General features: G+C 44.5%; 7 protein-coding genes across 7 annotated transcripts; 3 read left to right on the forward strand and 4 right to left on the reverse strand.

Annotated features, from left to right (window-relative positions):
• Positions 1 to 62: 62 nt before the first annotated feature.
• Positions 63 to 2733, forward strand: L199_006166 (uncharacterized protein; the record flags this gene model as incomplete). The annotated part of the gene is made up of 10 exons (XM_064891867.1): positions 63 to 71; positions 148 to 327; positions 566 to 973; positions 1155 to 1491; positions 1558 to 1660; positions 1733 to 2002; positions 2074 to 2287; positions 2355 to 2499; positions 2560 to 2621; positions 2680 to 2733. The coding sequence occupies 10 exons, from the start codon at positions 63 to 65 to the stop codon at positions 2731 to 2733; spliced, it is 1782 nt and encodes a 593-aa protein (XP_064747939.1).
• Positions 2734 to 3326: 593 nt separating this feature from the next.
• Positions 3327 to 6849, forward strand: L199_006167 (uncharacterized protein; the record flags this gene model as incomplete). Its single annotated transcript, XM_064891868.1, has 11 exons — positions 3327 to 3399; positions 3498 to 3699; positions 3838 to 3851; positions 3956 to 4120; positions 4246 to 4564; positions 4690 to 4885; positions 5230 to 5353; positions 5452 to 5653; positions 5792 to 6075; positions 6201 to 6519; positions 6645 to 6849. The coding sequence occupies 11 exons, from the start codon at positions 3327 to 3329 to the stop codon at positions 6847 to 6849; spliced, it is 2103 nt and encodes a 700-aa protein (XP_064747940.1).
• A 386-nt stretch (positions 6850 to 7235) lies between these two features.
• L199_006168 (uncharacterized protein) lies at positions 7236 to 11056 on the reverse strand (the record flags this gene model as incomplete). The annotated part of the gene is made up of 7 exons (XM_064891869.1): positions 7236 to 7728; positions 7843 to 8613; positions 8676 to 8785; positions 8851 to 8983; positions 9050 to 9318; positions 9465 to 10400; positions 10472 to 11056. 7 exons carry the CDS (start codon positions 11054 to 11056, stop codon positions 7236 to 7238), a joined length of 3297 nt encoding a protein of 1098 aa, XP_064747941.1.
• Positions 11057 to 11645: 589 nt separating this feature from the next.
• L199_006169 (uncharacterized protein) lies at positions 11646 to 12733 on the reverse strand (the record flags this gene model as incomplete). The annotated part of the gene is made up of 4 exons (XM_064891870.1): positions 11646 to 11934; positions 12134 to 12318; positions 12426 to 12493; positions 12577 to 12733. The coding sequence occupies 4 exons, from the start codon at positions 12731 to 12733 to the stop codon at positions 11646 to 11648; spliced, it is 699 nt and encodes a 232-aa protein (XP_064747942.1).
• Positions 12734 to 13462: 729 nt separating this feature from the next.
• L199_006170 (uncharacterized protein) lies at positions 13463 to 15428 on the reverse strand (the record flags this gene model as incomplete). The annotated part of the gene is made up of 6 exons (XM_064891871.1): positions 13463 to 13722; positions 13845 to 14426; positions 14495 to 14565; positions 14631 to 14763; positions 14866 to 15109; positions 15171 to 15428. The coding sequence occupies 6 exons, from the start codon at positions 15426 to 15428 to the stop codon at positions 13463 to 13465; spliced, it is 1548 nt and encodes a 515-aa protein (XP_064747943.1).
• A 1599-nt stretch (positions 15429 to 17027) lies between these two features.
• On the reverse strand, positions 17028 to 20982 carry L199_006171 (uncharacterized protein; the record flags this gene model as incomplete). The annotated part of the gene is made up of 14 exons (XM_064891872.1): positions 17028 to 17210; positions 17321 to 17489; positions 17610 to 18108; positions 18184 to 18303; positions 18374 to 18414; positions 18480 to 18676; positions 18749 to 18897; positions 18973 to 19063; positions 19125 to 19159; positions 19219 to 19342; positions 19418 to 19779; positions 19844 to 19928; positions 20008 to 20678; positions 20757 to 20982. The coding sequence occupies 14 exons, from the start codon at positions 20980 to 20982 to the stop codon at positions 17028 to 17030; spliced, it is 2952 nt and encodes a 983-aa protein (XP_064747944.1).
• A 425-nt stretch (positions 20983 to 21407) lies between these two features.
• L199_006172 (uncharacterized protein) lies at positions 21408 to 27422 on the forward strand (the record flags this gene model as incomplete). The annotated part of the gene is made up of 31 exons (XM_064891873.1): positions 21408 to 21564; positions 21763 to 21990; positions 22048 to 22167; positions 22225 to 22292; positions 22353 to 22499; positions 22567 to 22630; positions 22697 to 22776; positions 22834 to 22920; positions 22990 to 23244; positions 23302 to 23464; positions 23521 to 23614; positions 23672 to 23822; positions 23886 to 23996; positions 24051 to 24134; positions 24182 to 24225; positions 24279 to 24298; positions 24353 to 24419; positions 24467 to 24584; positions 24660 to 24777; positions 24881 to 24983; positions 25051 to 25155; positions 25223 to 25353; positions 25416 to 25544; positions 25597 to 25638; positions 25697 to 25820; positions 25880 to 26065; positions 26127 to 26218; positions 26276 to 26356; positions 26426 to 26479; positions 26544 to 27224; positions 27334 to 27422. 31 exons carry the CDS (start codon positions 21408 to 21410, stop codon positions 27420 to 27422), a joined length of 3993 nt encoding a protein of 1330 aa, XP_064747945.1.
• Between the last annotated feature and the right edge of the window lie 369 nt (positions 27423 to 27791).

Genomic DNA, 27791 nt, shown 5'->3' on the forward strand with positions numbered 1-27791 from the left:
CCTCTTCACATATACACAGTCCCAATTTCATCTACAACAGAGACAAGAAAGAATAGGACACAATGTCAGACGTGAGTCAATATACCCATCGGAGAATCACTCAAGGTAAACCATTCGACTTACATCCACCCTCCTTCCATCTCATAGGCAAACGCAATCAAGGCAGAAGCCAACAAGGCATTCTCAGCGAAAGATTATGTGACTGCGGCGAAGTTATATAGTGATGCTATAGAGATAGATGGAGGGAATCATGTATTGTATAGTAATAGATCGGCGTCAAAGGCGGGGCAGAGGGATTATAAGGGGGCTTTGGAGGATGCTGAGAAGGTGGGTTTACTCTTGCTTTATAGTGGCAGCTAGGGGTGATATGGGGGCGGTGTTCATATCGGTAGCTTGGGGTGGGATGGGGGAATAGATATATGATATATATGATATACTATATCATATACGTCGTGTAGTATCAACCTACCACCTCATACCCCGCACCACCCACACCACCGGTACACTCAACTTCGTCTTACAATCGAACAAACGCTAACACACTCGTACTCTTACACCCCCATAGTGCATCCAACTCTCCTCATCCTTCTCCAAGGGATACGCCCGAAAAGGAGCAGCCCTCCATGGGCTGCGCCAATTCCCCGAAGCAGTGATGGCCTACGAAGAAGGACTCCAGGTCGATCCCAATTCCGACATCCTCAAAAAGGGTTTAGCCGACGTCAAGCGAGCGATGGATTCAGACGCTCAATCACCTTTCGGTCCAGGAGGAGACATGGGACTAGGCAAGATATTCAATGATCCTTCGATGGTGTCGAAATTGGAGAATCACCCAAAGACAAAAGATTTCATGAAAGATCCTTCGTTCAGATCATCAGTAGCAAGATTACAAGCTTCAGGAGGTAAAGATATGGGTGCGTTGATGGGCGATCCAAGAATGTTGACTGTGTTGGGTGTTATGATGGGTATCGATATCGTGAGTCGGCAGCTACCGTTTTCTTTATCCTTCATCCTTCGATCTTCAGTCACCTGTTCTCTGTTCTGCTCCTACATTCACCCTATTGTTCCATCTTCCTCACTCTCTTACTCTTGCAGTCTCATTTGATATTCTTTCTTCTCCCATTCAGCATCACTGACTGACCTCTTCACCCCCACAGGACGCAATGGAAAGACCCGAAGGCAGCAACGACACTCCACCCGGCATGCAACCATTCCCATCCTCTCAACAACCCGAAGCATCCTCATCCAAGCCCACTCCTCCACCAGCAGCTGAGAAGAAACCTGAACCCGCACCCGCTCCCGCTCCGGCCAAGGAAGAACCAATGGAGGTCGAAGAGGAGAACCCAGATGCCGCTGCTCAGAAGGAAGCTGCTGAGCTGAAGACCAAGGGAAATGCCTCGTACAAAGCTAGGAAATTCGATGAAGCTATTGAGCTGTACAGTAAAGCCTGGGAAGTGTATCCTAAGGATGTCACTTTCCTTACCAACTTATCTGGTAATTTTGATTGGTTTCGTCCGTAGACTTGATGTAGCTGATGACTTGCTCTCACGCCAAATTCAGCTGTATACTTCGAAAAAGGAGAGTACGAGAAATGCATTGAGACATGTGAAAAGGCAGTAGAGGAAGGTAGAGATCTGAGGGCGGACTACAAAGTATTCGCCAAGTGAGTTACTATACCGCTCCAGTCCTCATATGCCACCAAAACCGCCTGACTAATAGTGACAACAATCAACAGAGCATACGGACGTATCGGTTCAGCATACAGCAAGCTCGGCGACTTGGCCAACGCCATCAAGTCCTACTCCAAGTCACTCACTGAACATCGAACACCGGATGTCTTGACTAAGCTTCGAGAAGCCGAGAAGGCCAAAGCTGAAGCCGACAAACAAGCTTATATTAATCCTGAATTGGCTGACGCTGCCCGAGCGGAAGGTAACGAAGCTTTCAAAGCTGGTGATTACGCCGGTGCCGTCAAACACTACACAGAAGCTGTCAAGAGATTACCGTGAGTAATCAAGTCATTTCGGTCTGAATAGGAGTACGTATCTCTTACTGATTGCATTTTTGATGATTCAGAACCGACCCAAGAGCATACAACAACCGAGCGTCGTGTTATCAAAAACTCATGGCTCTTCCCGAAGCTCTCAAAGATGCCGAACAAGCCATCAAGATTGACGGTACTTTCATCAAAGCTTACATCAGAAAGGCTCTGGTGCAAGAAGCTATGAAGGAGCTCAATGGCGCTTTGGAAACACTGCAACAAGCTACCGAAGCTGACACCGAGAAGAAGGTAAGTTGGCTGATTGTTAGAGCCACGAGATCGATCGAGCTGATTTTCCCACTACATTGACGTATAGCATACTCGTGAACTGGAAACCAACTTGACTAGGATCTTACAACAGATCCAATCTCAACGATCTACCGAGACTGACGAGGAGACTTATGAGAGAGCGATGAGGGATCCTGCGGTACAGGAGATCATGAGTGATCCTATCATGAGACGTGAGTTGTCAATGGACTTTAGCTTTTATGATTAGAGCTGATTCTTGATCGATGCTTTAGAAATCCTATCTGATGCTCAACAGAACCCCAAGGCATTACAAGATCACATGAAGAATCCTATGGTAAGTGCACAAACAGTACTCTGGCCCAAGCAGACGAGCAGCTGACTTTTGTTTATAGATCGCTCAAAAGATCCAGAAGTTGATCAACGCTGGTATCATCCGAACTCGATAGGTGCTCAGCTGTAACATGACTGTTAATACGAGATGAGATGCGGGGAGCAGAAGCAAAAGGTCCTATCCTCATTTATCATATATATATATATATATCTGTATGAAAATGTTATATTAACAAATCCATATTCTCGAGTACAACGCTCGCAATGTACGGCCCGGCAAAAAATCGGACCGTGACTCCGGAGCTCACGCTATCTCGGGTATCTCACTCGACCCGAATGACTGACTGACTGGTACGTCTGCAGACATGTCGAGGATGAGGACAACGATAAGGCATATGCATCGCAGAGAGGACGTAGCGGCGTAAGAGATAGCGGAGTATGGTGCCACCTATGCATTGGCGATATATCACTCATGATCGTGCCGTTGCTGTATTGTGGTACAAAGTCAGCTGATCGAGGAAGTGATAAATACGACTTTTCGGAAGAATCAAAGAATCATCGATCCGAATATCCTTCCAGCATATAGATAGGGTGATGATATCCTTCTCTCCTCTCCTATTTCTCACACTTGCGTCCTACTTCCTGCTGTTCTCGTTATTATTGTTATCTGATCATTCGCTCAACAAGATACAAGCACACAAGAAACAAGATGTCAGCACCAACATATGAAGCATTGAAACTACCTTCATTCGTCGAGACCGTCCTCGTCACAGGGGCAGGTGGTATGTCTATTCCTGACTTACACCCTCTTTCGTTATCTCTGTCTTTCTCTTGCTTTGCTTTCGTCTATGAAGCTGATCCAATTGTTTGGTGTATTCAGGTTTCGTCGGACAGAAACTCGTCTTACTCTTATTGAAACTTTACCCAAACCTCCGAATCATCGCTACGGATATCGTCGAACCTCCCAATCATGGAATCACCGATACCAAGAGATTGAGGAACGTTAAAGCTGATTTGGGTAAACCAGAGGAATTGAAGGGCGTTTTCGACGGTGAGAAAGTCGGAGGGGTATTTGCTTTACAGTGAGTATTTTACTTATTACTACTTACTACTTCTAACCCCGTTCACATTCAAATTCACATTCACTCACGATGAAAGGTGTGATCATCAATGGAGATGTAATAATGCTGACTTGGTGCTTATCACCCTATCATCCACAGCGGTATCATGTCAGGTGGATCCGAAGCGAACTTCCCCTCGGATACGCCGTCAACGTCGATTCCCATCGAGCTTTGTTGGACGCAACTCACAAACATGCCGAGGCGAATTTCCCTCAAGGTCATCCAAGACCTATATATGTATTTGCGTCTTCCCTTGCTGTCTATGGGGCAGTCACCCCTCAGTCGGTGGTTGATCCCAAGACTAAGCCAGTAGTGCCAGAATCAAGTTATGGTGTTCAGAAACATTGTATTGAGATGATCGTTTATGATTATGGAAGGAAGGGTGAGTAAACATACCCATAGACCTAGCAAGAAATAGCACGATTATAACTCACAAATCCCAATCACTCTTCAAAATATCACTTTGATGCACCATATACTGATTTTACTTTGGATTCAAATCATTAGGCTACCTTGATACTCGTACCGTCAGATTGGTAACAGTAACTGTCCGACCTGGTGCACCTTCCAGTGCGGCCTCATCCTACATCTCAGGAATGATCAGAGAACCATTACAAGGTCAAGAATCCCTTTGTCCCATTGCCGACTCGATGGATGATCCCGCTCTAGACTACTATCTCACATGGGTAGGAAGGACCAAAACTGTCATTAGGAATATCCTCTGGGCGGCAGTGGTAGAGGAGAAACAGTTGAAGGAGGTCTCACAGGAGAGGATCGTTAATTTACCGGGAATACAAATTACTCCAAGACAGATTATCGAAACTTTGTGAGTTTGACTGGACCGAGATCACACAATCATAATTGAATTCATAAATCCCTTACGCACCGTGTGGATACTGTCACTATCACTGTCACTATCGCTAATGCTAACGTTCTCCATAATCTGCGCAGAATCAAATATGGCGGTAAAGATAAACTCAACTTGATCAGATTCAAGAAAGATCCAGCGGTCATCAGAATCTGCGATACCTGGGCGGGCGCATTCGATAATTCCGATGCGTTGAAATTAGGTTTCGAAGTTGATGATTCCAAGACTGGATATGAAGGTGCTGTACAAGATTTCATCGAAGAGGAATTGGGTGGAAAAGTGGCTTAGAGTAATGGTTTGTGGTGATCAAATTAGGTAAATATATCTGCAATGGCAATGAAGTTATATGAAGGTGAACCGTCTGTTGAATTGAGCATTAGCGAAGACAAACAGTGTCAAACCATGTGATGTAAGTATAGATAAATGTAGTTGGTTGATCCCATGTAATTCAGATAATCCATGATCCATAAGTCATTAAGTTGAAAACACATATAGGTGTGAATCTAATCTAATTCAGTCTAATCGGAACCGAAAACAGGACAAACAATCTATACGGGATGTGGAGTATCTATGATGATGGTGATTATCTCTCTCCAACAAAGAAAAATACATGAAATGAAAAGTCCTACTTCGAAAAGAGATCTGATCATCCCCAACCTACAAGCACATCGGTAAACAGATGTTCTCTCTATGAAGCATTGAAACTACCTTCATTCGTCGAGACCGTCCTCGTCACAGGGGCAGGTGGTATGTCTATTCCTGACTTACACCCTCTTTCGTTATCTCTGTCTTTCTCTTGCTTTGCTTTCGTCTATGAAGCTGATCCAATTGTTTGGTGTATTCAGGTTTCGTCGGACAGAAACTCGTCTTACTCTTATTGAAACTTTACCCAAACCTCCGAATCATCGCTACGGATATCGTCGAACCTCCCAATCATGGAATCACCGATACCAAGAGATTGAGGAACGTTAAAGCTGATTTGGGTAAACCAGAGGAATTGAAGGGCGTTTTCGACGGTGAGAAAGTCGGAGGGGTATTTGCTTTACAGTGAGTATTTTACTTATTACTACTTACTACTTCTAACCCCGTTCACATTCAAATTCACATTCACTCACGATGAAAGGTGTGATCATCAATGGAGATGTAATAATGCTGACTTGGTGCTTATCACCCTATCATCCACAGCGGTATCATGTCAGGTGGATCCGAAGCGAACTTCCCCCTCGGATACGCCGTCAACGTCGATTCCCATCGAGCTTTGTTGGACGCAACTCACAAACATGCCGAGGCGAATTTCCCTCAAGGTCATCCAAGACCTATATATGTATTTGCGTCTTCCCTTGCTGTCTATGGGGCAGTCACCCCTCAGTCGGTGGTTGATCCCAAGACTAAGCCAGTAGTGCCAGAATCAAGTTATGGTGTTCAGAAACATTGTATTGAGATGATCGTTTATGATTATGGAAGGAAGGGTGAGTAAACATACCCATAGACCTAGCAAGAAATAGCACGATTATAACTCACAAATCCCAATCACTCTTCAAAATATCACTTTGATGCACCATATACTGATTTTACTTTGGATTCAAATCATTAGGCTACCTTGATACTCGTACCGTCAGATTGGTAACAGTAACTGTCCGACCTGGTGCACCTTCCAGTGCGGCCTCATCCTACATCTCAGGAATGATCAGAGAACCATTACAAGGTCAAGAATCCCTTTGTCCCATTGCCGACTCGATGGATGATCCCGCTCTAGACTACTATCTCACATGGGTAGGAAGGACCAAAACTGTCATTAGGAATATCCTCTGGGCGGCAGTGGTAGAGGAGAAACAGTTGAAGGAGGTCTCACAGGAGAGGATCGTTAATTTACCGGGAATACAAATTACTCCAAGACAGATTATCGAAACTTTGTGAGTTTGACTGGACCGAGATCACACAATCATAATTGAATTCATAAATCCCTTACGCACCGTGTGGATACTGTCACTATCACTGTCACTATCGCTAATGCTAACGTTCTCCATAATCTGCGCAGAATCAAATATGGCGGTAAAGATAAACTCAACTTGATCAGATTCAAGAAAGATCCAGCGGTCATCAGAATCTGCGATACCTGGGCGGGCGCATTCGATAATTCCGATGCGTTGAAATTAGGTTTCGAAGTTGATGATTCCAAGACTGGATATGAAGGTGCTGTACAAGATTTCATCGAAGAGGAATTGGGTGGAAAAGTGGCTTAGAGTAATGGTTTGTGGTGATCAAATTAGGTAAATATATCTGCAATGGCAATGAAGTTATATGAAGGTGAACCGTCTGTTGAATTGAGCATTAGCGAAGACAAACAGTGTCAAACCATGTGATGTAAGTATAGATAAATGTAGTTGGTTGATCCCATGTAATTCAGATAATCCATGATCCATAAGTCATTAAGTTGAAAACACATATAGGTGTGAATCTAATCTAATTCAGTCTAATCGGAACCGAAAACAGGACAAACAATCTATACGGGATGTGGAGTATCTATGATGATGGTGATTATCTCTATCCAACAAAGAAAAATACATGAAATGAAAAGAGAAAAGAAAAGTCTATATCACTTCGAAAAGAGATTGTCCATCCCCTAACCTTACTCATCATCGGTATCAGGTTCTCTCTCACCACCATAAGTCAACCAGTTCAATTTCCTCAATCTTCTTCTTTCCTCTTGAGCCTTGAGTTCATTTCTGGTCATCTTCTTCTTCTTTTTCTTCATCATGATTTTAGCTACTCCATCGACAATCTCATCCGTTCCTGAGGGAGCAGCACTTCCAGCAGGAGTGTTCGCACCCGTAGTGGGTGTAGCAGATCCGGCAACTCGAGGTGTACCAGCTTTAGAAGTAGCTCTTGAAGTTGGGTTGGAAGGATTATCAAAGGCATCTTCGACAATGGCCACTTTGCCTTTATGTGTCAATTCTCCATTATCGACATGCCATATCTCGGGACATAGAGCGGAGACGAATTCCTGAGAATGCGAGATAATACAGACGGCTCCTCCCCATTCTTTGATGGCTACTGCCAGACCACCGAGGGCCTCTCGATCTAAGAAATTGGTAGGTTCGTCCAAGAAGAGACATTGTGGTCTAATTAAACATGAGTACATTAGCTGAGCTGATCGATTGTGAAAATAAGGGTATGGGGGCGAATGATAGGAATGAAACGACTGATGATTTTTGAACAGAAGAAACAGTACCCACCTGTTGAACATAGAAGCAGCAATGACCACTTTGACCTTTTGACCACCTGACAATCCCGACATCTCGTTATATTGGGCAATATCACCGTCTAATCCGACTGCTTCTAGCACTTCTCTCACAGCTGACGCCGCCGTATCTCTTTGTCCAGCACCTTCTCTAGACGATTCCATATCATCGAATTGACCCACCAACTTCTGGAAACCTTTCTCGATAAGGAGATCCCGGGGTAACCAGGCATTGTATTTATGAGTCATTCCCTTGAATTTAACTTCGTACTGGAATGTTTTCTTCAATTTCGATCTACCGAGAATCATCTCGATCTTTCTCAATGAACCATCTTTACCTTCGATAGGCCTCTCCATCATCTCCAGGTCTTCTGGGGTGAACACTCTGGTAGCCTTCTCCAGCATCTCTCGATCGTGTCCATCTTGGTATCTCCATTGGATATATTGGACAGCGGTCTTGTCGAGATGCTGGTTGATATGGTGGAAAGCATGCTGAGCGACGTACCCAACACGTAAAGCCGGGTGTTTATGTACGGATCCTTCTTGAGGTACAGTCTCTCCGGTCAATAACTTGATCAAAGTCGATTTACCAGCACCGTTGGGTCCGACGATACCGACTCGCGAGGATAAGGAGAGCGAACATGATACATTCTTCAAAGACGGTCGGGCAGCTCCTGGGTAAGTGAAGGTACAGTTGGCCAATTTCATGATGGCTCGAGTGTTGGATCGGACACCCATCAACGAACCAGGTGGAGGGAAGGAGAACCTGCAATAACTCGTCGTTAGGAACTTGACCACTGTAGTATGATGGTAAAACTGATGACTCACTTGATGGAAGTAGCAGCGAGGGTGTAGTAAGATTTGGCAGATGGGACTCTCTCCACGAATTTGGAAAGGTTACCAGGGTAGTATACAAGTTTCTTCTCCTCGTAGTGAATCTGCGAAAGTAATATAGTAGATCAGCATACCAAACATAATTATTGTGTCGAATGAGATAACTTACAATATCGGTACAAACGTTATCTAAGAAACCAGAATCGTGCGATACAATCATACAAGTGATGTCAGGGAGGTTACATACATAATCTTCCAACCAAGCGACAGTCTGAACATCCAAGTGATTGGTAGGTTCGTCACTAAACAAATCACGATGTGAGTTACGTTTCCAGCAGTACTATCAGCAGCATGGCGTCACAACTCACAGTAACAAGATATCAGCACCAATCAACATGGCTCTGGCCAATTCCAACTTCATCTTCCAACCACCAGAAAGGGAAGCTACTGGATCTCTCTGCTTCTCGTCGGAGAAACCGACCGACAACAGCATCGCTGAGATCTCATCTTTGGTCTTCTTGGCTAATTTGGGATCGGCAGAGATGAAGTCTAAGATGGCGATGGAGGTATCTTCACCTTGAAGAGCGTGTTCTACCATGATGGTTCGGAGCTCATCTTGAGGTGGGAAACCTTCGACCTGAGGCATGACAGAGAATCAGCATAGTCCAGTAAACGGATGCAAGAAGGAGCCATGAACGAGGAAAAACAAGTCGATCAGACACATGCCGTTCAGAGGGATATTGAATGTAAGGACAGCGAGCGGTCCGATGAAAGCCAACTCACCTTGCCATCCCTGATAGCTTTCATCAACGTTGATTTACCAGCACCGTTCGCTGCACAGATACCATATCTTCTACCTCTTCTCAATTTCAGGTTCGTGTGATTTAACAATAACAAACCACCATAAGCCAATGAGAATTGAATATCACATAACAATTGACCTTCTGAGCCATCATCTTCTTCCGCAGGAGCATACTTGGCTTTATCAATATCCATGAATGCCTTTCTTATAGCTTGAGTGGCTTCCGCGCCCTGCTCCGCACCAAGAAGTAATTTCATGAATGATCCTAAACCTTTGGTCTCCCATGTGCTCGCATCCCATCTTCGCATATCGACCAAGTCAGCCACTACGTTCGCTTGATATTCGATTGCGTGAGCCAATACGGGTGAGGAAGGCATGGATGATGAGAGAGGTAAAGAGGGGTGAGCGGGTAATCCTTGAACGTCCAGATGAGGAGCCATAATTGTCAAAGCCTCGGTAACGGCCAGGATGATATCTCTGGGTGGAAGGGGAGTAGCGTTGGCAGAAGCACCTGCACCGATAAGGATATCCAAAGCGGTTTGAGCGAAAGCTCTGATTTCGGGGAAAGCAGCTCCTTTGGCAAGTTGTTCCACACCACCAAATAATGGTCCGAGGTATCTAGCAGCGACGGTAGGGTCTCTAACCAATTTGACCAAGTTTCCAATGACGATACAGGTCATTCGTTGAACGTCAGTCGATCGTTCTTTCAATGCTCGAGATAAGAGGGGTACCATCACTGCGAGTGTGGGTGCATTGACTTCAGCAACGAAGGTGGTGGATGATAGACCTTTAATAGTTCCTGGTACGGCTGCTGGGGAAGCCATAGCTGAGACCAAAAGGTTGATATGTTTGAGTACATCTGGGTTGGGAAGGATACCACATAGGGTAGTAGCGGTTTTTTGAGCAGCGGCGGAGACCTAAACAGACAGTTGAAACATCAGTAACTAATGTTAACCACTTGCATGGTAGTAGGGATAGTTTGACTCACCTCAGATTTGGTATCGTGCATGGCATGTTCCACGAAGGGGATAACATGACCTAATTCCTGAGCGATATAATCATCTGCACCAGGTTTAATCAGATTTTCAATAGCTTTCAAAGCTGCTACCTTTGATCTCCAACCTTTCGAATCTTCTAAAGCCTTACACAAGACATCTAAGATCATCCTTGATCCCTCGGGTGCAGAAGCTTTGATGAGCGCGTTCATAGCTGAGTTGACGGCAGTTCTTACGGGTTGTCCCTTATCCATAGCAAGGTTCAACAAAGATGGAATGAGAGGCAAGAAAACACCTTCAATACCTGTTCCCAATGATTTACAAATCCTTTCGACTAAGACAGGTGCTGATTCCCTCTCATATCCCGATTTGGATGAGATCCACAGTAAGACCACGTCGACGACCTTTCCATCTTGTAGAGCGTCTAAAGACCTGGGAGCTTTCTTGAGAGATAAGGCGATGGCGTCGGCTGCTGCTTTGGCTTCTACGTTGGATCCAGCTTTAGCGAGCGCAGTGTACTGGTCCGAGAGGGGAGAGAAGGGGAGGGGAGTAAGGGATGGTGCTGCTACGGGTGACATCTTGGATAGGTTTGAATGAGTGGTGTTGTCTAAAAGGGAAGAATGAAGCACCTGGCCGCGTGTGGCAAAGTGTCGAGAAGGGGGAAAAGAGAGCTTGCTCTGCTTGTGAGACTAAAAGAGGGGAGTTGGTCTTTGATTGATGCTCTATACGGGGCGAGGAGCAAAAGCAAAGCTGTGGGTGTTGTATAAGAGGATGAGGATGAGGAAGATTAGAGGATGAAGGAGAGAGAGGCGACTGAGGATGAATTTCAATTTCAATCTCAATCTCGAGAACTGCCGGTTGAAAGTTTTTTATGTACAGTTCTGCTAATCAGGGAAATCAGGCACGACGCACGTGGTATAGGCCATCAACCTATGTACTCGTAGCCCTTATCAAACACACACCTTTTGAATGACACATCATGCGATTAGTCAACTCTCATATATATTGCAAGGTATACATAACGACAGCTTGTAGCAGATGCAGGGCGGTGCATACTCACATACAGCCTACTGCCAGGTAAAGTATGAAGGGTGATACTGTTACACATGCATAATACATGCCAAGTCATTATACTGCCAAACGAACACCCATGACCATCTTCGCTCTCTACTCCTTACCACCGCCAAATCCAGGAATCCAACCTTTCATTTTACCCCAAATCGATTGACCTTCCTGTGCGAGCCTTATCGATCCCTTGGAGTACTCGAGGCTCTCGGCAGCTTGACGTTGAGGTGGGAATTCGAAATCTCGAGGTAGATTACTTTGAGCTCTGGCCTGTTTCATCGCTGTTGTGGATGCTGGAGCTTGGACAGGAGCAGGTACGAGGACCGGGTTGTGTTTGGCTTCTTGTATTTGACGAGCGTGTTCGGTGATCAGGTTGAACACTTGTACTTTGCTATGGAATGAGAACAAGAAGAATTAGCACAGTTCAAAGTACATATACGTATGTATTAGACATGAAAATGGTCATGGTCATTCTTCAACATGTCGAGTTATTTATTCACCATGAAGCAGATAAATGCTTTTTTTGTATACATCCCGCCATTGAGTGGATAAAGAGTACATCTTCACGATCAAAGAGAGTAATCACTCACCGATCACCATCCTCGATCTTATCATTAACCTCCATACTAGCTGCCAAACCAGCCGCTCCGAAACCTATCAAACCACCAGCTACACCTGCCAATCCACCCCATACCAATCGAGTCGCGATGTGAGGTCGAGGGTACTGCTTCTTCATGAGTTGCCAAATGAGGTAAGAGAATGATACTGCTGTGGCCTAGAATACAAGATACATCAGCAATTGAGCGACAACTCCAAAGAAGTAAGATCGTATTTGTGAATCGCAGTGTGAGGTCACCATGAGTAGACCGGTGGAGAACTCACAGGTGGTGTATATGTCATCCACCTATAACCTTTTTCCATGATCTCCACATCCTTTCGAGTTATTTCACCTATGTCAGATCAGATTGTCAGCACAAAGAGCATTCACGTACACTTAAGTGAGAGAAGTCGTGAGCTTAAGACAGCCACTCACCAGAAGCTATCTTCTGAGATACCAAATCTCTAGTCTCCGGCAGATCGAATGGACTGACAGGCAAGAGGTTCCCACTATACCAACTTGACGATGAAGCACTGGAAGATTCAGCGGCGAGTTGCCCTGGTGGGGTAGTAGATTGAGCTGGGGTGGACATGGTAGCTATCTATGATCGATTCAAGACTATTGGTGTGATGTACAGGTTGTTACGATAAGTAGTCGGCTCAGTATGTAAGTTGAAGTAGGGATATAGAATGCGGAATGTATATGCATCTCACAGACGAAGACGAGAGACGAAAGAATCAGAAATCGAAGATCGGAAAAAAAAGACATTACGTAATGTGTCAAACACAAATCACTCTGTGTGTATCAACAAATGCAACGAATGCATGTCTGCTTATACTATAATAGAATCATAGATTACGAAGATCTACACTGTACCAGCCCACTCAAATCCAAGCCAAAATGAAGTCTCTCTCGGAACGTATTGAATTGTAATTATCGTATTGTGACGTGGGTGACTTGTACTCGCACGATATCACGGGGCGGGTGGCAAAAATCAAATGCACCAGCCAATCATGGACTCGCCATATCATGACATGTATGTACTCGATATAGCGTCCTCCGACAAGCAATCGATTTCAGTCACATTCATTGAACAAAGCCAAAGCATACATATCGTATACTTGCATTTGCAAGGAATGAGAAGCATTACCAAAAACGCACAATCCGCTAGAACCAAATTTGAGCAGATGAACGATAACAATGGTATACCCTTCATGCGGTGGGAAGAGAAGAAATCTATTGTGAAGGAAACCCATACTAAATCGTATATAAGACTGACTAAGATAAAAATCGAGATCGTTCATAAGATTGGGGAGTGAGATTATAAGAAATATCTAAACAATGGGTTCTTAGGACCAGCTTTAAGCGCTTCGGTAGGAACATCTTTCGAAGTCCAGTTGACACCTTGAGCCTTGTTTCTTCTTCTGTTCTCATAAGCCATATACAACCTGAAGGAAGTAGCTACGAGAATACCGGTTGCGTTTATACAAGCGACGATAATCAGGGGGATTCTATACCCTGGTGACCATTTGTCCAGGAAGATGTTGGCTGATACGAATCCACCGGAATTGGCGAATGTAGCTATATAAATCAAGTAGATAAACAAAGTCAGCGAAAACAATTTCACCACTATATCCTCCTTGTTCGCATCACGCAAAGTGACAAGCAAGCGAAATTATCACTATGTATGCCGATTCACTCACATAGGAAAGCGACTTTGAACGCTCTTCCATCCTCACTCGCATCATTGGACTGATGCCACGAGTGGAAGATAACCGATGGTGTTTGAGCTCCACCAGTGATCAAAAACACGGCGAAATACCCCACAGCATGATTTGAGACGGGTGTAGCGGCGAGGATGACACATCCGATAAACACGAGAGTATAAGCTGAAACAAGGTGGAAACCTCTTTCTCTGAAATGATCGGACGACACTGCTGTGGCAAGCATCATAAAAGTTCCAAAGATGAAAGGAGCGACGGTATAAAGGTTGGTTTTGACGACGGAGTATCCGAATCGACCGACAATTTGAGTAAGGAAGTTTCCAGCTACACTGGCAGCAGTAGAATAGAGAGTGGCGATAGTTGCGAAAACGTATAATCTCCAATCTTTAAGAGGAGCAAAGAAAGTCTTTCGATCGAATTTACTCTCAGTGGTACCGGATGAATCCTTTAGGATACGTAATTTGGCTACTTCCTTTTCACGTTCACCGAGGAAAGAAGCACCATCGATTGACCAGGGGAGCATGATTCCAGCGAGGATGGCAAATGCGACTGTGAATGCTCCTATAGACATGAAACAGATATTAACGTACTATTCATGCCTTTGGGACACAATATATTGATCGACTCACCTTCAATCAAGAAGAGGATTTGCCAACCGTGCAGTTTAGAGTCCATCTGGAACACACCGTATGCGATAAGACTAGAACGCACACAGTCAATATAATGACTAATGAACAATGGAAGGAGAAGAAGTCGAAGACTCACCCAGAGAAAGCACCAGACAGAGCGTTACAAGAGTAAAACACAGCGACTCGCTTGGCAAGTTCTCCTCGGGTGTACCAACCGGTAAGATAGTAGATCAAGGTAGGAGCGAAACCAGCTTCGAATACACCGAGGACTAAAAAGTAGATGAAACAAGAACAAAAAGGTCAGTACGGTGTCATGAAATCCTATGTTCTTTGAAGGGATTGGAGATGGTAAATGATGATGACAGACTCACGGAATCTAGTAACCAAGGTACCCGCGAAATTCTTGACAGCAGCATTGATCAAAACCATCGTACCCCATGCAATCATGTAACCAGGTATAGTCCATCTCGGACCGATCTTTCTTGATAAGATAACCATGGGCACCACACAGAGTACCCAGGGGATATTGTTGATGGAAATCATTATACCGTATCCTTCGTTTGGGAAATGGAGATCTGTGGTCATTCCATCGGATTTTGCATTGGAAAGGTTATTCTATGATTTCAACCATCTCAGTCTTGATCTTTTACGTCAAGATTACTACGAGATGACTCACTCGATCAAGCGAGTTGAACAGATAACCGGCCCAGATAAAAGGTAAGATATGTAAATCCAATTTCCTGACCACTTTCTTCTCTTCTTCTCGAGTGAAGTTGTACGCTGAGAAATCAACATCTTCAACTTTAGTTATATCCCTGAAAACATGTTGTTCAGGTTGATATTCCAAATCGTGATTGTTCGGTTGAGGTGATATATCTTTCGATTCATCATCCGAGTAACTTGACGTTTGTGCTTGCTGTTGGTAGTGACTCATCTTGAGTAAAGTATTATAATTCACTTGAAAAGCAAGAGGTCAGCGAATACAGTAGTACTACTGTACCAATCTTTGGATCTTTGATCGTTAGGTTGTCCAATCCAATCCATTCCCATATACAAGAACAGGTCTGTCTATATATATCATTTTTTCCCTCTTCACTATTCTTCTCAAAATCAACCATTATTTTCATCTCGTCCGTCGATCAAGCATAACATCAGAAATTTGATAATCTAACAATCGGTACAAAATACAGTGCATTCAAGGTATGTACCGTATCTACGGTTTGAACTACTGTGGTTTGGTTTGATCACCTCATCAATCGTTTGTTATCGGTTGACCGCGTCTGTTTATCTCATATCACGCCATTCCTCTTTCAACCTTTCCATACAAACTTTATTTCCCCTCGGTTTAGTCCGGTTGAATATAATCAAATCTCTATGATATATCGTCTTAATGCATAATTATCACCTCTTACTATCCTTTTGAATCTCGGTTAATTGTTCTGGGAAGATAGGATTTCGTGCTTTAGACTAATTTTAGTTATTTTACTTTCATTTTGGTTATCTCCGGGCGGGGCGCACTCCAGCTGAATCGGGATGAAAAGATGATTGGGATTTGGCATTCCTCTCTCTAACCTTTCGGGTGTCGTATAGTCTCGATTCATCCGAAAATATCTGATTTGGTCGGTACCTGAGAAAAGAGGTAAGATTATAGAGAGTCGCAATGGATTGACGAGAAAGAAGGACATTCGCAGCACATTAGGACTTGGCATCATTCCTCTGACATTGTAAGACTGTCATTGGTAGAAATGCACGATGGAGGGAGACCAAGCATATGGCAGAGGAGAACTGCGCTTTGATCCATTTCATCATGTCAGGAAGAGAACGTAGGCGAAAGATCGGGAAGTTGGTATAAGCAAGGCATGACAGCTTGGATGAGAGCGTTCCACAATGCAATACGTCAAATCCCATTGGTCACCTACCGCTTTCGCAAAATACATCACATCGGACAAATCTCTTCTCTGTTGTGGTACCACATCACAGAATACCTGAGCTACCTCACCAGAGAGTTGTAAAACCCGAAGACAAGGGCTTAATCCATTCCTTAAATCGAGAACAAAGATAGATCTAAACCTTACGTCACCTCCCAAAGTTATTTACCAAAAATTGAATGATCCCTTGATGATCTACTTTGACGTTATAGATACGGATAGATCCGATGGGTATCACGACAGATGAGATGACTATTTTGATAACTGTCTACAGTAAGGTACGGCTTGGATATTTTGCCAAGCCAAGAGTTTGATTTTGTTCAAGTGTACCTCAAAGGTGGTAAGGTGACGATCAGATCATTGGATACCCAAGGAGGCAGAACGATCAGACCTGATGAAGGAATGTTATTCCCCTCTTCGAGCCTTTGATCTTTCCATGTAGACTTGGGAGATGGCCAAGGATACTGCACTCCACTTGCAGTATACATTCCAATTAAACGAACAAGGTCAAACAACATTTGATGATCACAACCACCGCATACAATTCACATATACTATGCATCCTCGGATCATACTGTTAATCACATGCCTCAGCCGATATCCGCTCACACCACCCCAATAGTCTTCAAGAACCTTCCAACCTGCGCGCTCCTGCCTTTCACAGGAGCCTGTTTGACGCCGAACAATCTCACTGTCGTGTCCCTCCAAACCCCATCGGAAGTCAGACCAGCAACGTAGATATCCCCCCAGAGAAGGGAAGTCAACCATACGCAAGAGGCGGATGACCACTATGGATTGAAACGAAGTATGATCATATCAGCGTTTGTCTCCTGTTGACTGATGGAAGCGATTGTCTAAGAGCACAAAGAATGCAAGGGTCAAGAAAATCACAACTTACCTGGAATCGTCTAGGTACGATAGGTGGTGAAGGCGGTAGCACCTCTGATAGAGATACACCCTTTAGTATGTTGAATACTTTGGATGAAGGTGCTCCAGTCAATTGTTGGTTCTCTTGGATCTTCGGTAAGAGCTCTGAAATAGCTACGAGCACTGGATCGAGGGGAAGGCTAGAGGATGAAACGCATTGAGTTAGTGCGCGTCGAGCAAGTGAGATATGAGTGTAGTCATGTTTATTCCAATACAGAAAGCATATTCGACATTGTAAGAGGAGCCAATGGATGACTCACCCTTTTTGCCAGCTCGATACCCATTCTTGAGTAGGTACATATCCATTCGGGCCCACACCAGCCTGAGCGACTCTCATCAATTCTTCATCCGGTATCTCAGGTTGGGCTCGTCCATTTGATCCATCGGTGGGAGATTGATCATTATCTACGGATCGTAGTTTCCCTCTCTGCTTCTCACTCAGACCGTTTTGCGTAGAGGGTGGTGGGGAAGGTAAGTCCGATACCGGTGGAGAGGGTGGTTGAGCCAATGGATCAGATACCTCATTTGGCCCAGGGGTAGTAAGCGGTTGTGTCAACGAAGGTATTTCCTCGGGTATAGTCGGAGGGGGAGAAAGGACTCTTCGCTGGGATGATGGGGAAGATAGATCTCGTTCGCCATTCTCGTTATCATGATCACCTTCTGGATCACGTCCAAGTAAAGCTGCTTTTTCAGCGAGCATGTCGGTTTCGGAAGGTGTACGATTCAATCCTCCTCTAGCATTCGCATTTCTTTCCGCGGCTGAAAGACAAATGCCAGTAACCGATAGTTAAGATCTGTCTACCTATGAAAAGATGGGATGGCTGGTGCACTCACCAGCTGCCCTCAGCGCTTTACGTCTCTGTATATCCCTCAAACCAGATACCAGAGTGAAGGTGGCGAGAGTCTGGAAATCTTGATGAGATCGTAAGATTGCATATACGAGATTGGGGTTCTCTATGGAAGAAAGGGAACAAGTCAGTTAAAAGGAGGAGCCAAGTTTTTGCAAGTGACATGTCTATCTCACCGTTGAGTTGGAAGTACAAAATGGAATTGAAAGTCTCAAGGCTGATAGAATGTGCATCAGCTAAAGCTCTGATCACGGTGCATTTGAGCGCAGGAATATAGCTTACAGGTAATATACCAATCGTGGATGACCCTCATCGGCCAGCAGGAAATTGGGTGCCGAGAAAGCCTTGAAGAGCTGTAATAACCTCGTCGAAGCTTGTACACCGATATTGACAAGGTAAGGAGCGATGTTGGATATGCTAATGGTCAAAGCTGGGAATAGGGGGTTGAGTCCAGGAGTAGTTGCGATAGAGTAAATCGACTGGAAATCAAATCGCAAATTGGTCAACAAATAGTCTGATGTGGCTGCAGTTTTGGAGAGGGAGGTACTCACAACGATTAAGAAATCGGCCGCTGTACCTGCTACTGCCCATTTGGAAGGTATGGCCATTCTTATAGTCTGATTAAGCGAGACTGCAAATGCTTTATCGGCAGAAAGAGTTTGAAGGAGGTATGAGAGTAGTCGAAGGAGACCGTGATGAGCTAACGCAGCGGAAAGAGGTAAATCAGTTTGAATGGTCTGACTTTTATGAGCAGAACGGTAAGGTGTCAACTGACCTGGATCATCCTTTAAATCTAAGCTTGTGACCAATATATAGCATACCACGTCGAGTGCTTTTCCAGAGTCGAGAAGATATTGACGGAATCGCTGATACACGGTCTCATTGTCAGCTGGATATATGTGGAACATTGTCAGGACAGCAGCTCACTTTGTTCAAATCTACCAAACGCCAGAGCAGTATATCTGGCGTATCATGACAGGTCAGTCGACATTCTTACCTTCTTACTGATGATTCAACTCACATGTTTCCAAGATATACGGTATAGGTCGTTTACTTCCAGGTAAATATCCATTAGTCACCGCATTATGTTCCTGCAAAATACCGATAATACCATCCAGGAGGAAAGAGAAGTCTTCTTTACGGTGCTACTCACAGTCCATCAGCTCAAATCAAATGTCCAATTCAGATGGAACTAAAAATAGAAGAGGGAAACAACTCACAAGTTTCGATATGAAATACCTAAACGCATTCTCCTCTTTACCTTCACCCATCACCGATCCAGTGGATGTCTGATTCTCTACGCGATGATCCAGAGCGACGAGTAAGACCATCAAAGAAGCTCTGACTAAAGTTCTTCTTTCTTCTGCTGCCTTGGAGATCAGGTGATTATACGGTATCTGACCACTAATACCGAATGATGCTTTGAGAGGCGTGAGTGAGGTGTTCAGGAATGAACATAGCAATGACAAGACAAGTCGTCGTTCCAAAGAATGAGTGAGGATTTCCAAAGGTAAGTTTGGGGTGGTGAATAATGCGTGGGGTGGGGTGTAGATCGTCGTCGAGAGAAGGATTAGGAGGAAACCTATCATGGATCATTGTTAGGTATATACCAACACGGTCAGAAAGTTTGAATGGGATGAACTTACGAAGGACTTCAGTCTTATTCCTATCCAATTCGGCTGTACTTCCTACATTGACCGTGCTTCCCACTCCTTTCTCCCAGATCACATACTATATCAGAAGTGAACAGCACCGTCAACAGGAGATCTCCAATACGTCTGCATTATTCAGAGATCAACAAGTCACTCACGTTAATCTTCTCAGTAACATTAGGACCTCTCACACTATCAGGCACAGTGAACCCGGCGCAGAAGAGTAAGTCGATTGTGCAGCTGAATAATCTCTCTATCAAACAAGGCATATATTCTTTCTCTTCCTCTGCTTCTTTTTGTGCTTCATCCGTCTGCGATTGTGTGAGAGGATCATCCGTAATACCTTCTTCTTTCTTCGTTGTGGAAATTGAAGGGGCCGGAGCAGGATGTCCGACAGTAGCTTTGAATGCCCTTACACCTTCATCTTCATCATCTTGATCTTCTTCAGCTTCTGAATCGGAATCTTCAATCTTGAATTGATCATTCTCTTCTTCATTCTGTTTGATCGGCCCGTCTTCTTCTCCATCCTGACGTTTCTCAATCAATGATCTACTGTATAACCACTTCTTCGCGAAACTCTGTTCATCCACTTCATTCTGAGGGATGATACCGTGATCAACCTTTTCTTTCAGGTCTGCTTCGTACTCGTATATAACCACTAATAATCTTCCCAATACCCTTAGGCAATTTAAGGCTTCTTTCGATAGGTCCTGCTGCGGAGAGGGAGAATGAGGGAAATCAGGTGAAGGTAGGAGAGTGAATAGGTGATGGGACAGAGTGAGTATCAGGGTGGAGAGATTGGTAGGCTGGTTTGTAAGTGTTTGACGAACTATAGTCGAACGAAAAGAATGAGTACACTCAGTTTCAAAAGCGATGAGTGATAAGACAGAGTGAAACTGAAACGTACCATCTTGTACGGATATCAACGAATAGACATCTGCAGATGAATTGAACAAGCTGTAATACTGAGACCAATACAGTACATCCGATGAGGGGATGACCTCGTCGCTGTACAGCCTCTTGATACCTCCAGGTGATGATTTGAATTTCAGCTGTGCATCCTCCTGGGTGGATAGAAAAGGGAGACCTATCGCTTGAGGGAGTGATTTGAAAGTGGGTAGATTCTTGAACATCTCTTTTTTGGTCTTTGGTCTTTCTCTACCACTGACCTATGAGATTGATGAGAGTATGGATGTATGAGGTGAGATCGTATTCTACAAAGGAGCTGAGTTCAGCTCTTTCATATTGAATGTTGTTGTCACGTAGGAGTACGAGTATCAGTTATCACGTCGTGTTGTCTATTTTGCTGCGGTCACTACAAACTTGATCCTAATGACGACTAGCGGGATCAAACACCATGTTAGGAATGGGTTGTAATGGAATCAAGGGAATCGCTTGGCATGTGGACGGTCTGGTGGAGGTGGTCCATGCGAACAACAATCTACTCAACAGTACCAATCTACTCATCCGTTACTTGTTCTTTCTCTTTCCTCTTCCTCTTCTTGTCATACTATCGTCACCCCGATCTCAACTCATCCTCCCCTCAGATTCACTTAAGATGTCCGACACAGACGAGCAGCAGTTATGGGATATTCCCCAACCTCTGCCAACTGTCACGATCGATGATGAAGAGCAACAAGATAGCTTCTGGACTGGAGGAGGACCGGATGATTCCTTCGTTCAGGGAAGTAGTGAGCAACAGTCTACATTCGAAAGTGAGTATAAGCAAGAGATCATCGGTATGCTCTGCACCTTCTTTCTTCCTTCTCCTACCCAGCAGTCAGATTCTCATATCCCCTACCACACCCTATACACGTCTTGTTCCCCTCATTACGTCCTCTTGGCCCCTCTCCTCACTTTCCTCTATCCGTCCACCCTCGATGTTTATCTTCCCTGCTGACTCAGTTTCTTAGTCGACTCTCCCACTCCAGTACGCACAGTCCCTCGAATGCTTCCTACCGGCCGAACCAGTCCATATTTCCAGCAAATCGGTCACTCGAGTGGTAACATCAACCGTACAGAGATCATCCCGACCAATCCTTCCCCCGTTGCCACCCAAAGTCAACATCGTCCTAGTATGTCTCATCATCATGAAGCCGCTATAACCGCTACTTCTATGAATGAACCTGCCCCACAGTATAGTCAGTACGGCTCCCCCTCCCTTGGTTTGAACCAGCTGATTATGGTCCCATTTACAGCGCCACCGCCAATTGAGTCCATCGACGACGATGAACCTGTAGCTACGGCGGAGGTAATCAAACAGCGGGAAGCAAATCAGAACACAGGTATTGAAGAGGTACCCGTCTCGAGACTCATCAGTAGGTATATACAAATCCCCTTTTCGCTCACAAAGCAACTAACGTATTCTTTCTTAGATGATCAACACAGACAATGTTTCAAGTTTTATTTCTTCAATAAGGTTCAAAGTGCTGTCTTCGACGATGTGAGTGACCTTGCTTCGATAACATCCCTCCATATCCAATTGAATTGACATATCGGACAGGCATACAAAGAAAGCGAAAACCTTGTCGTCTCCGCTCCAACGGGTTCAGGCAAGACTACTATATTCGAACTCGCTTTCTTACAAACCCAAACTGTCATCACGACCAAAGATAGTACACCTTTATCAATATATATCGCTCCCACCAAGGTGAATGGAGCAATCCTTTAGCGATGACGCTTTTTATGATCCACTGACATATTATTTACCATCGAAGGCTTTGTGTAGCGAAAGACAGAAGGATTGGCAAGCGAGGATGCATAACTTACTGAACATAGAATGTGAGCTTCTGCTCATCTTGATATGATATCTGAACGAAATCAATCACTGATTTATTCTTCCGATAGGTACTCAAATCACCGGTGATACTGGGGATTTCGACACGGCTTGTCGATTAATCAGGAAATCGGATCTAGTCGTGTTTACCGTAAGTTGGGCCTCTATCGACAGACACAAGCCTAATCAAATGATTTGACGACTGCAGCCCGAGAAGTTGGATTCGATTACAAGGCACGAAAGATGGGCAAAGAAAGATTTCTATAACAGACTTAAGTTGATCATGATTGACGAAGTGAGTCATGATTATGGACTGCTATTTTCACTCAAAAAATGTCTGAAAAGCTCATTCTATTTGAAATAGGTACATATCCTTCGTGAAGATCGAGGTGCAACTTTAGAAGTTATAATCGCGAGGATAAGGCAGAATACCGCCGAGGTAAGAATCGTCGCTTTGAGCGCGACCATCCCGAATATCGATGATATAGCAAGGTGGATCGGTCAGCGAGAACCCGATAATCCGTATGAGCTCTCGTCTGGAGTTTACCGAGGGGAAGAAGATGAAGAACATTTTCTAGAGAAGAAGGTTATCCGGATGCCTAAAGCCAAAGTATACCAAGTAAGTAAATGATAGTTCACGGTTGTTGTATGCTGACTTGCACCCCTGTCCTTCTAGTTTGGGGAAGAATATAGACCGGTTCAGCTAATGAGGAAAGTGTATGGGATCGAGTGCAGCTCCGAATGGATCCTTGACACAAAGTTGGATGCAGCCTTGTTCCCGATACTCGCTAGACACGCACAAGGCAAGCCGGTTCTGGTGTTTTGTGCCACTCGAAAAGGTCCGTCTATTTCCCTTCTGATTTATAGCTTGCCACCAACTGACAGATGCATGTAGCATGTCAAAAAACGGCCGAACTCATCTTCAACTTGTATCAAGAATCACAAGCAAAAAGCCTAGTTCTTCCTTGGCAGCCTCCTCACCTCACTGAGTAGGTCATCGATTGCTATGGACGAAAAAGGGTCTCATCACGAAATTTGGTTTGCAGCCCGGAGAAAATAGTATTACAAGATTCGAAACTCAGCGAGTACGCTAGCTGTGGCATAGCTGTTCATCATGCGGGTCTAAGTTATCCGGATCGAAGAACGATTGAAGACGCATTCATCAAGGGAAAACTTCTCATGATCGTGTCAACATCAGTAAGTAACAGCTCTTGCCAGAGCCAAAATTGCCAGTGTTTCCAAAGACTAATTCTCCTGCAGACGCTTGCAGTAGGAGTCAACCTTCCTGCTCATACCGTCATCATCAGAGGGACTACTGCATGGCATGGAGCTGTGACCGGGTTCAAGGAGTACTCGGATATCGACATTCAGGCGAGTTTAGATATATCCTATGGTCCTAAAAATGATATTGACGTCCGTCATTAGCAAATGATGGGTCGAGCTGGTCGACCTCAATTCGATAAATCAGGTACAGTCATTGTGATTTGCGAACAATCGAAGGTTAAGAAGGTGAGCCTTAATAATTGGATACATGTCACGCTAATCCATCGATATAGTACGAATCCATGCTGTATTCCTCAACACTACTTGAGAGCACCCTGTGAGTAACTGGAACCAGTGATGAGGTGGCCAGAAACTGATTTATAATCTCAGACATCTCAACCTCAAAGAACGTGAGTCTCGAATAGCCGGAGCATAGTACATACTAAAGTTTTCTTTCTTCCCAGATCTCAACAGCGAAATCGCTTTGGGAACAATAGATAGCCTTGCTACCGCTCAAGCTTGGTTGAAAAAGTACGTTATCCATATATCTTGGAAGTAGCGCTGATGAAATCCACTAGGTCCTTCTTATACATTCGACTCCAACAGAATCCGAGCTACTATTCTGCTATATTGGAAAACGAAATGGCGAAATCTGACGATGACACCTGGGACGAATACGCTACCCATTATCTTCAAGTAAATGACCTCTTACGCTAATATGTGTTCAATGTAGTCTATTATACTTCGCTAATACTACTTGCATTCTTTTAGGAAGCAATATCAAAGCTTGTACACGCTGGTTTTGTCGAACAGACTGCCAAAGCAGATCCAGGAGAGTTCAAACTGCAGGCTAGTCCTTCAGGTCAGATAATGAGACGGTCAATGATCTGTAAGCGTGACAAGATCCGGTTCTCGGGATATTAGATAGCTAATTACCCCACTCGATATGTAGCATATGGCACAGCAAGTGCACCGTCCCGTTTACTGATTAGATCATCAACTGATCACGAATGCGTCACAGATGCTCGAAATTATGAGTATCGAGGAAGATGCGACACTCCGAGATCTGCTCGAAATCGTAGCCCGCGCGCAAGAGTAAGTGGAGTCTTACAAGATTGTGTATACTCTTCCATGCTCATCCATACCATGTTCGTCGCCGCAGATTCCGAGATCTACGGATTCGACCGGGAGATGCGAAATTTTTGAACCAACTTCGTGTTCATAGCGACACTAGGTTCCAAATTCATAGAAACGTCAAGGACTACTCGTGAGTGCAATGAATGTAACGATGTATGAGAGAATAAATGCACGCGCTGACCTATTTTATCTGACAGAGACAAGGTTTTCCTGCTCATGCAAGCTCAGTTCGGCAATATTGCCTTGGACTTGGAGAAGAAAACAGAGGCTACTTCACCCTTACAAACTCAGATGTTGATCTTCACTCACGCCCAGAGGATCGCTGCAGGTACGTATGGTCTTATGTCATTTGTGCTTTGATCATTTACCAGCAAGATTTTCCCCGGTTAGCGATCATTCAGATTGCCTTTCAACGTGGTTATGGAGGACCGCTTCGAGCGGCGATCGAACTGTATCGTACGATTGCAGCCAAAGCATGGGAAGATACAGCTGTCGTGTTTCGCCAAATTGATCAGATCGGTGAGCTTTTTTATCCCGTCATACTAGAGACCCGCTAACGGTCATCTTGAAGGGCCGATCTCGATAAGAATACTCGAGCACGAGGGTATACGCAGTACGTTACCGTCTCTGTTGATAGGGTACATCCTGCTAAATGCCGGAGCACCATTCAGCTTTCGAACAATTTTTAGCTGCCGATCAATCTTGGCTCCAAGCGAAATTGAACAAGCTGTACAAGCCCGTGAGAGAGATGAAGGAGAAGGTGAAATCAATGCCTCGTTTCCACTTAACTATCGAGTGAGTCGAGTTCGTCTTCGTGCCGCCATACACTAGCTGACGCTCCAATGTGCATGCAGGTTCGGAGAAATTCAGAGTGGCAAACCCCCTACACTGATGCTCAAGGTTGACATCCAGCCATTGACCGAGAATATGGCAGAGGGGTTCCAACGTAAACATGGGCGGAAATCAAATTCTGGCAATTGGAATTTCTCAATGCTCTTTCTCAGGGATGATGATTCCCATGTTATGTACAGGAAAAGGTCGTGAGTTGACGATACTGGGCAAAAACTTTGGCTCAACGCCTAAGGCTGATACTCGTTACAGCTTGAAACAGCTCATCGCCTCGAAAAACAAGAGTGTCGAAGTGGGGGTTCCGCTCGATAGAAGATGTGAGAAAGTCATTTGTTACTATGGAGGTTCGTGATCTAAGCTTGCGAAAATTTGAGGACTGAGACTTACCTTTCTATGCACAGTCGACGAAGTGGCTGGATGTTCCGGAACCGTCGAATACATTACCAATCTTACCGATGATGATTATCCCAAGAGTGTCATTGGTACGTCAAGGCTTCCAAAAGACCAGCTAAACTTTATTACATGCTGAATCCTCTCCCTTGTCTTTGTAGATCCTCCTATAAAAGTAAGCGAAGATGTCGAATTGCTTAAGGAACAATCTATAGGTAAGATGAATAACCCCAATAATCGTATGGAGGATTGATTGGACTGACCCATACCGGTATCCAGGTACCCTCTTACCTAAGACTGAAGATGCACCTGAACAGGAGGAAGTCAAACTCGACGGTGTATCTATAAAACCCAAATCATCCAGAGGCCAAGACACCAAACCTTTTGGAGCCACTGAAAGTCCCATTCCCAAAGTGGAAAAACCTGATCCTCATCGACATCGAGAGGATCTTCCTGACGAAGCTTATGAGATGATTACTGAAGATGTGTCATCTGATAACGAGGACACCAAACCAGCTGACATCAAGCATTTTCCACCTCCAAGCGATCCGACACTGGATTGGGATGTAAATGATATGTTTGCAGATGTCAACTTCGTATCCGACTCGTCTTCGGCACCTCAATCGGTCTACTCGAAAGAAGATGTTGGGGATGGGAATGGTATGGATATGGAATATAAATTTGTCGACCATTCACCTAACCTTGGGACTACCGATTACGACCAGAACTACCCTGTCACCCGAACAAACTTCGATTACCGACTTGGCGATTATGATACGATGGATCAAACAGAGCAAAATGGTCATAAGAGAGTTATGGAGGATTACCCGACCGAAGATACCTTCGATCCCACCGATCCACTCCCGCCTCTTGCGAAAAGACCGAAAACAGTCACGTTCAGTGGGACTGACGATTATCGCCTGTACCGACCCGCTGACCCAGCTGGACAAGAGTATGCAGGTAAGTTTGGTATATTTACTTGTCACTACTAATTACACTCTCTCACTGAATTACTAATCTTTCTACTAATCTGCCTATTATTGACCGATCACGCTGATGAAATTGTTAGCTGACGCGGGAGATTATCAAGGTGAAGATATTTGGCCTGAGAGTCAGTTCGAAGAAGGAGCAGATGAAGAGTACGACGAGCTCATGTGATGTGTAAAGAATAATGTTGTTTGTACTGTGTAAAATGAAGACTGTACGATAAGACAAGACGATGTGAGTTGTACATAATTTTCAATGGTGATAGACTATGACCTATGCTATGACTGTATTCTATTTTATATGATGTGTATGGATTACACTGTGGATATGTCAGGTCACTCATCGCGGCACGAATCCTCTTCGACGTGATAGCGATGCTTGGATGTTGTCGATGCATACATGAGTATAATCTCATCATCGGTGACAGTTCATCTCTTGCCACTGCTTTGAAGCAGGCGGCGGTGATCTCCGCTTCTCCGTTGATCCGAATTTTCAGAAAAACCCACAACCATCCCATCATCGACAACCATCATCCACACC

Source organism: Kwoniella botswanensis, chromosome 1 (genome assembly GCF_036426115.1).
Source record: "Kwoniella botswanensis chromosome 1, complete sequence".
NCBI classification, from domain to species: Eukaryota; Fungi; Basidiomycota; class Tremellomycetes; order Tremellales; family Cryptococcaceae; genus Kwoniella; species Kwoniella botswanensis.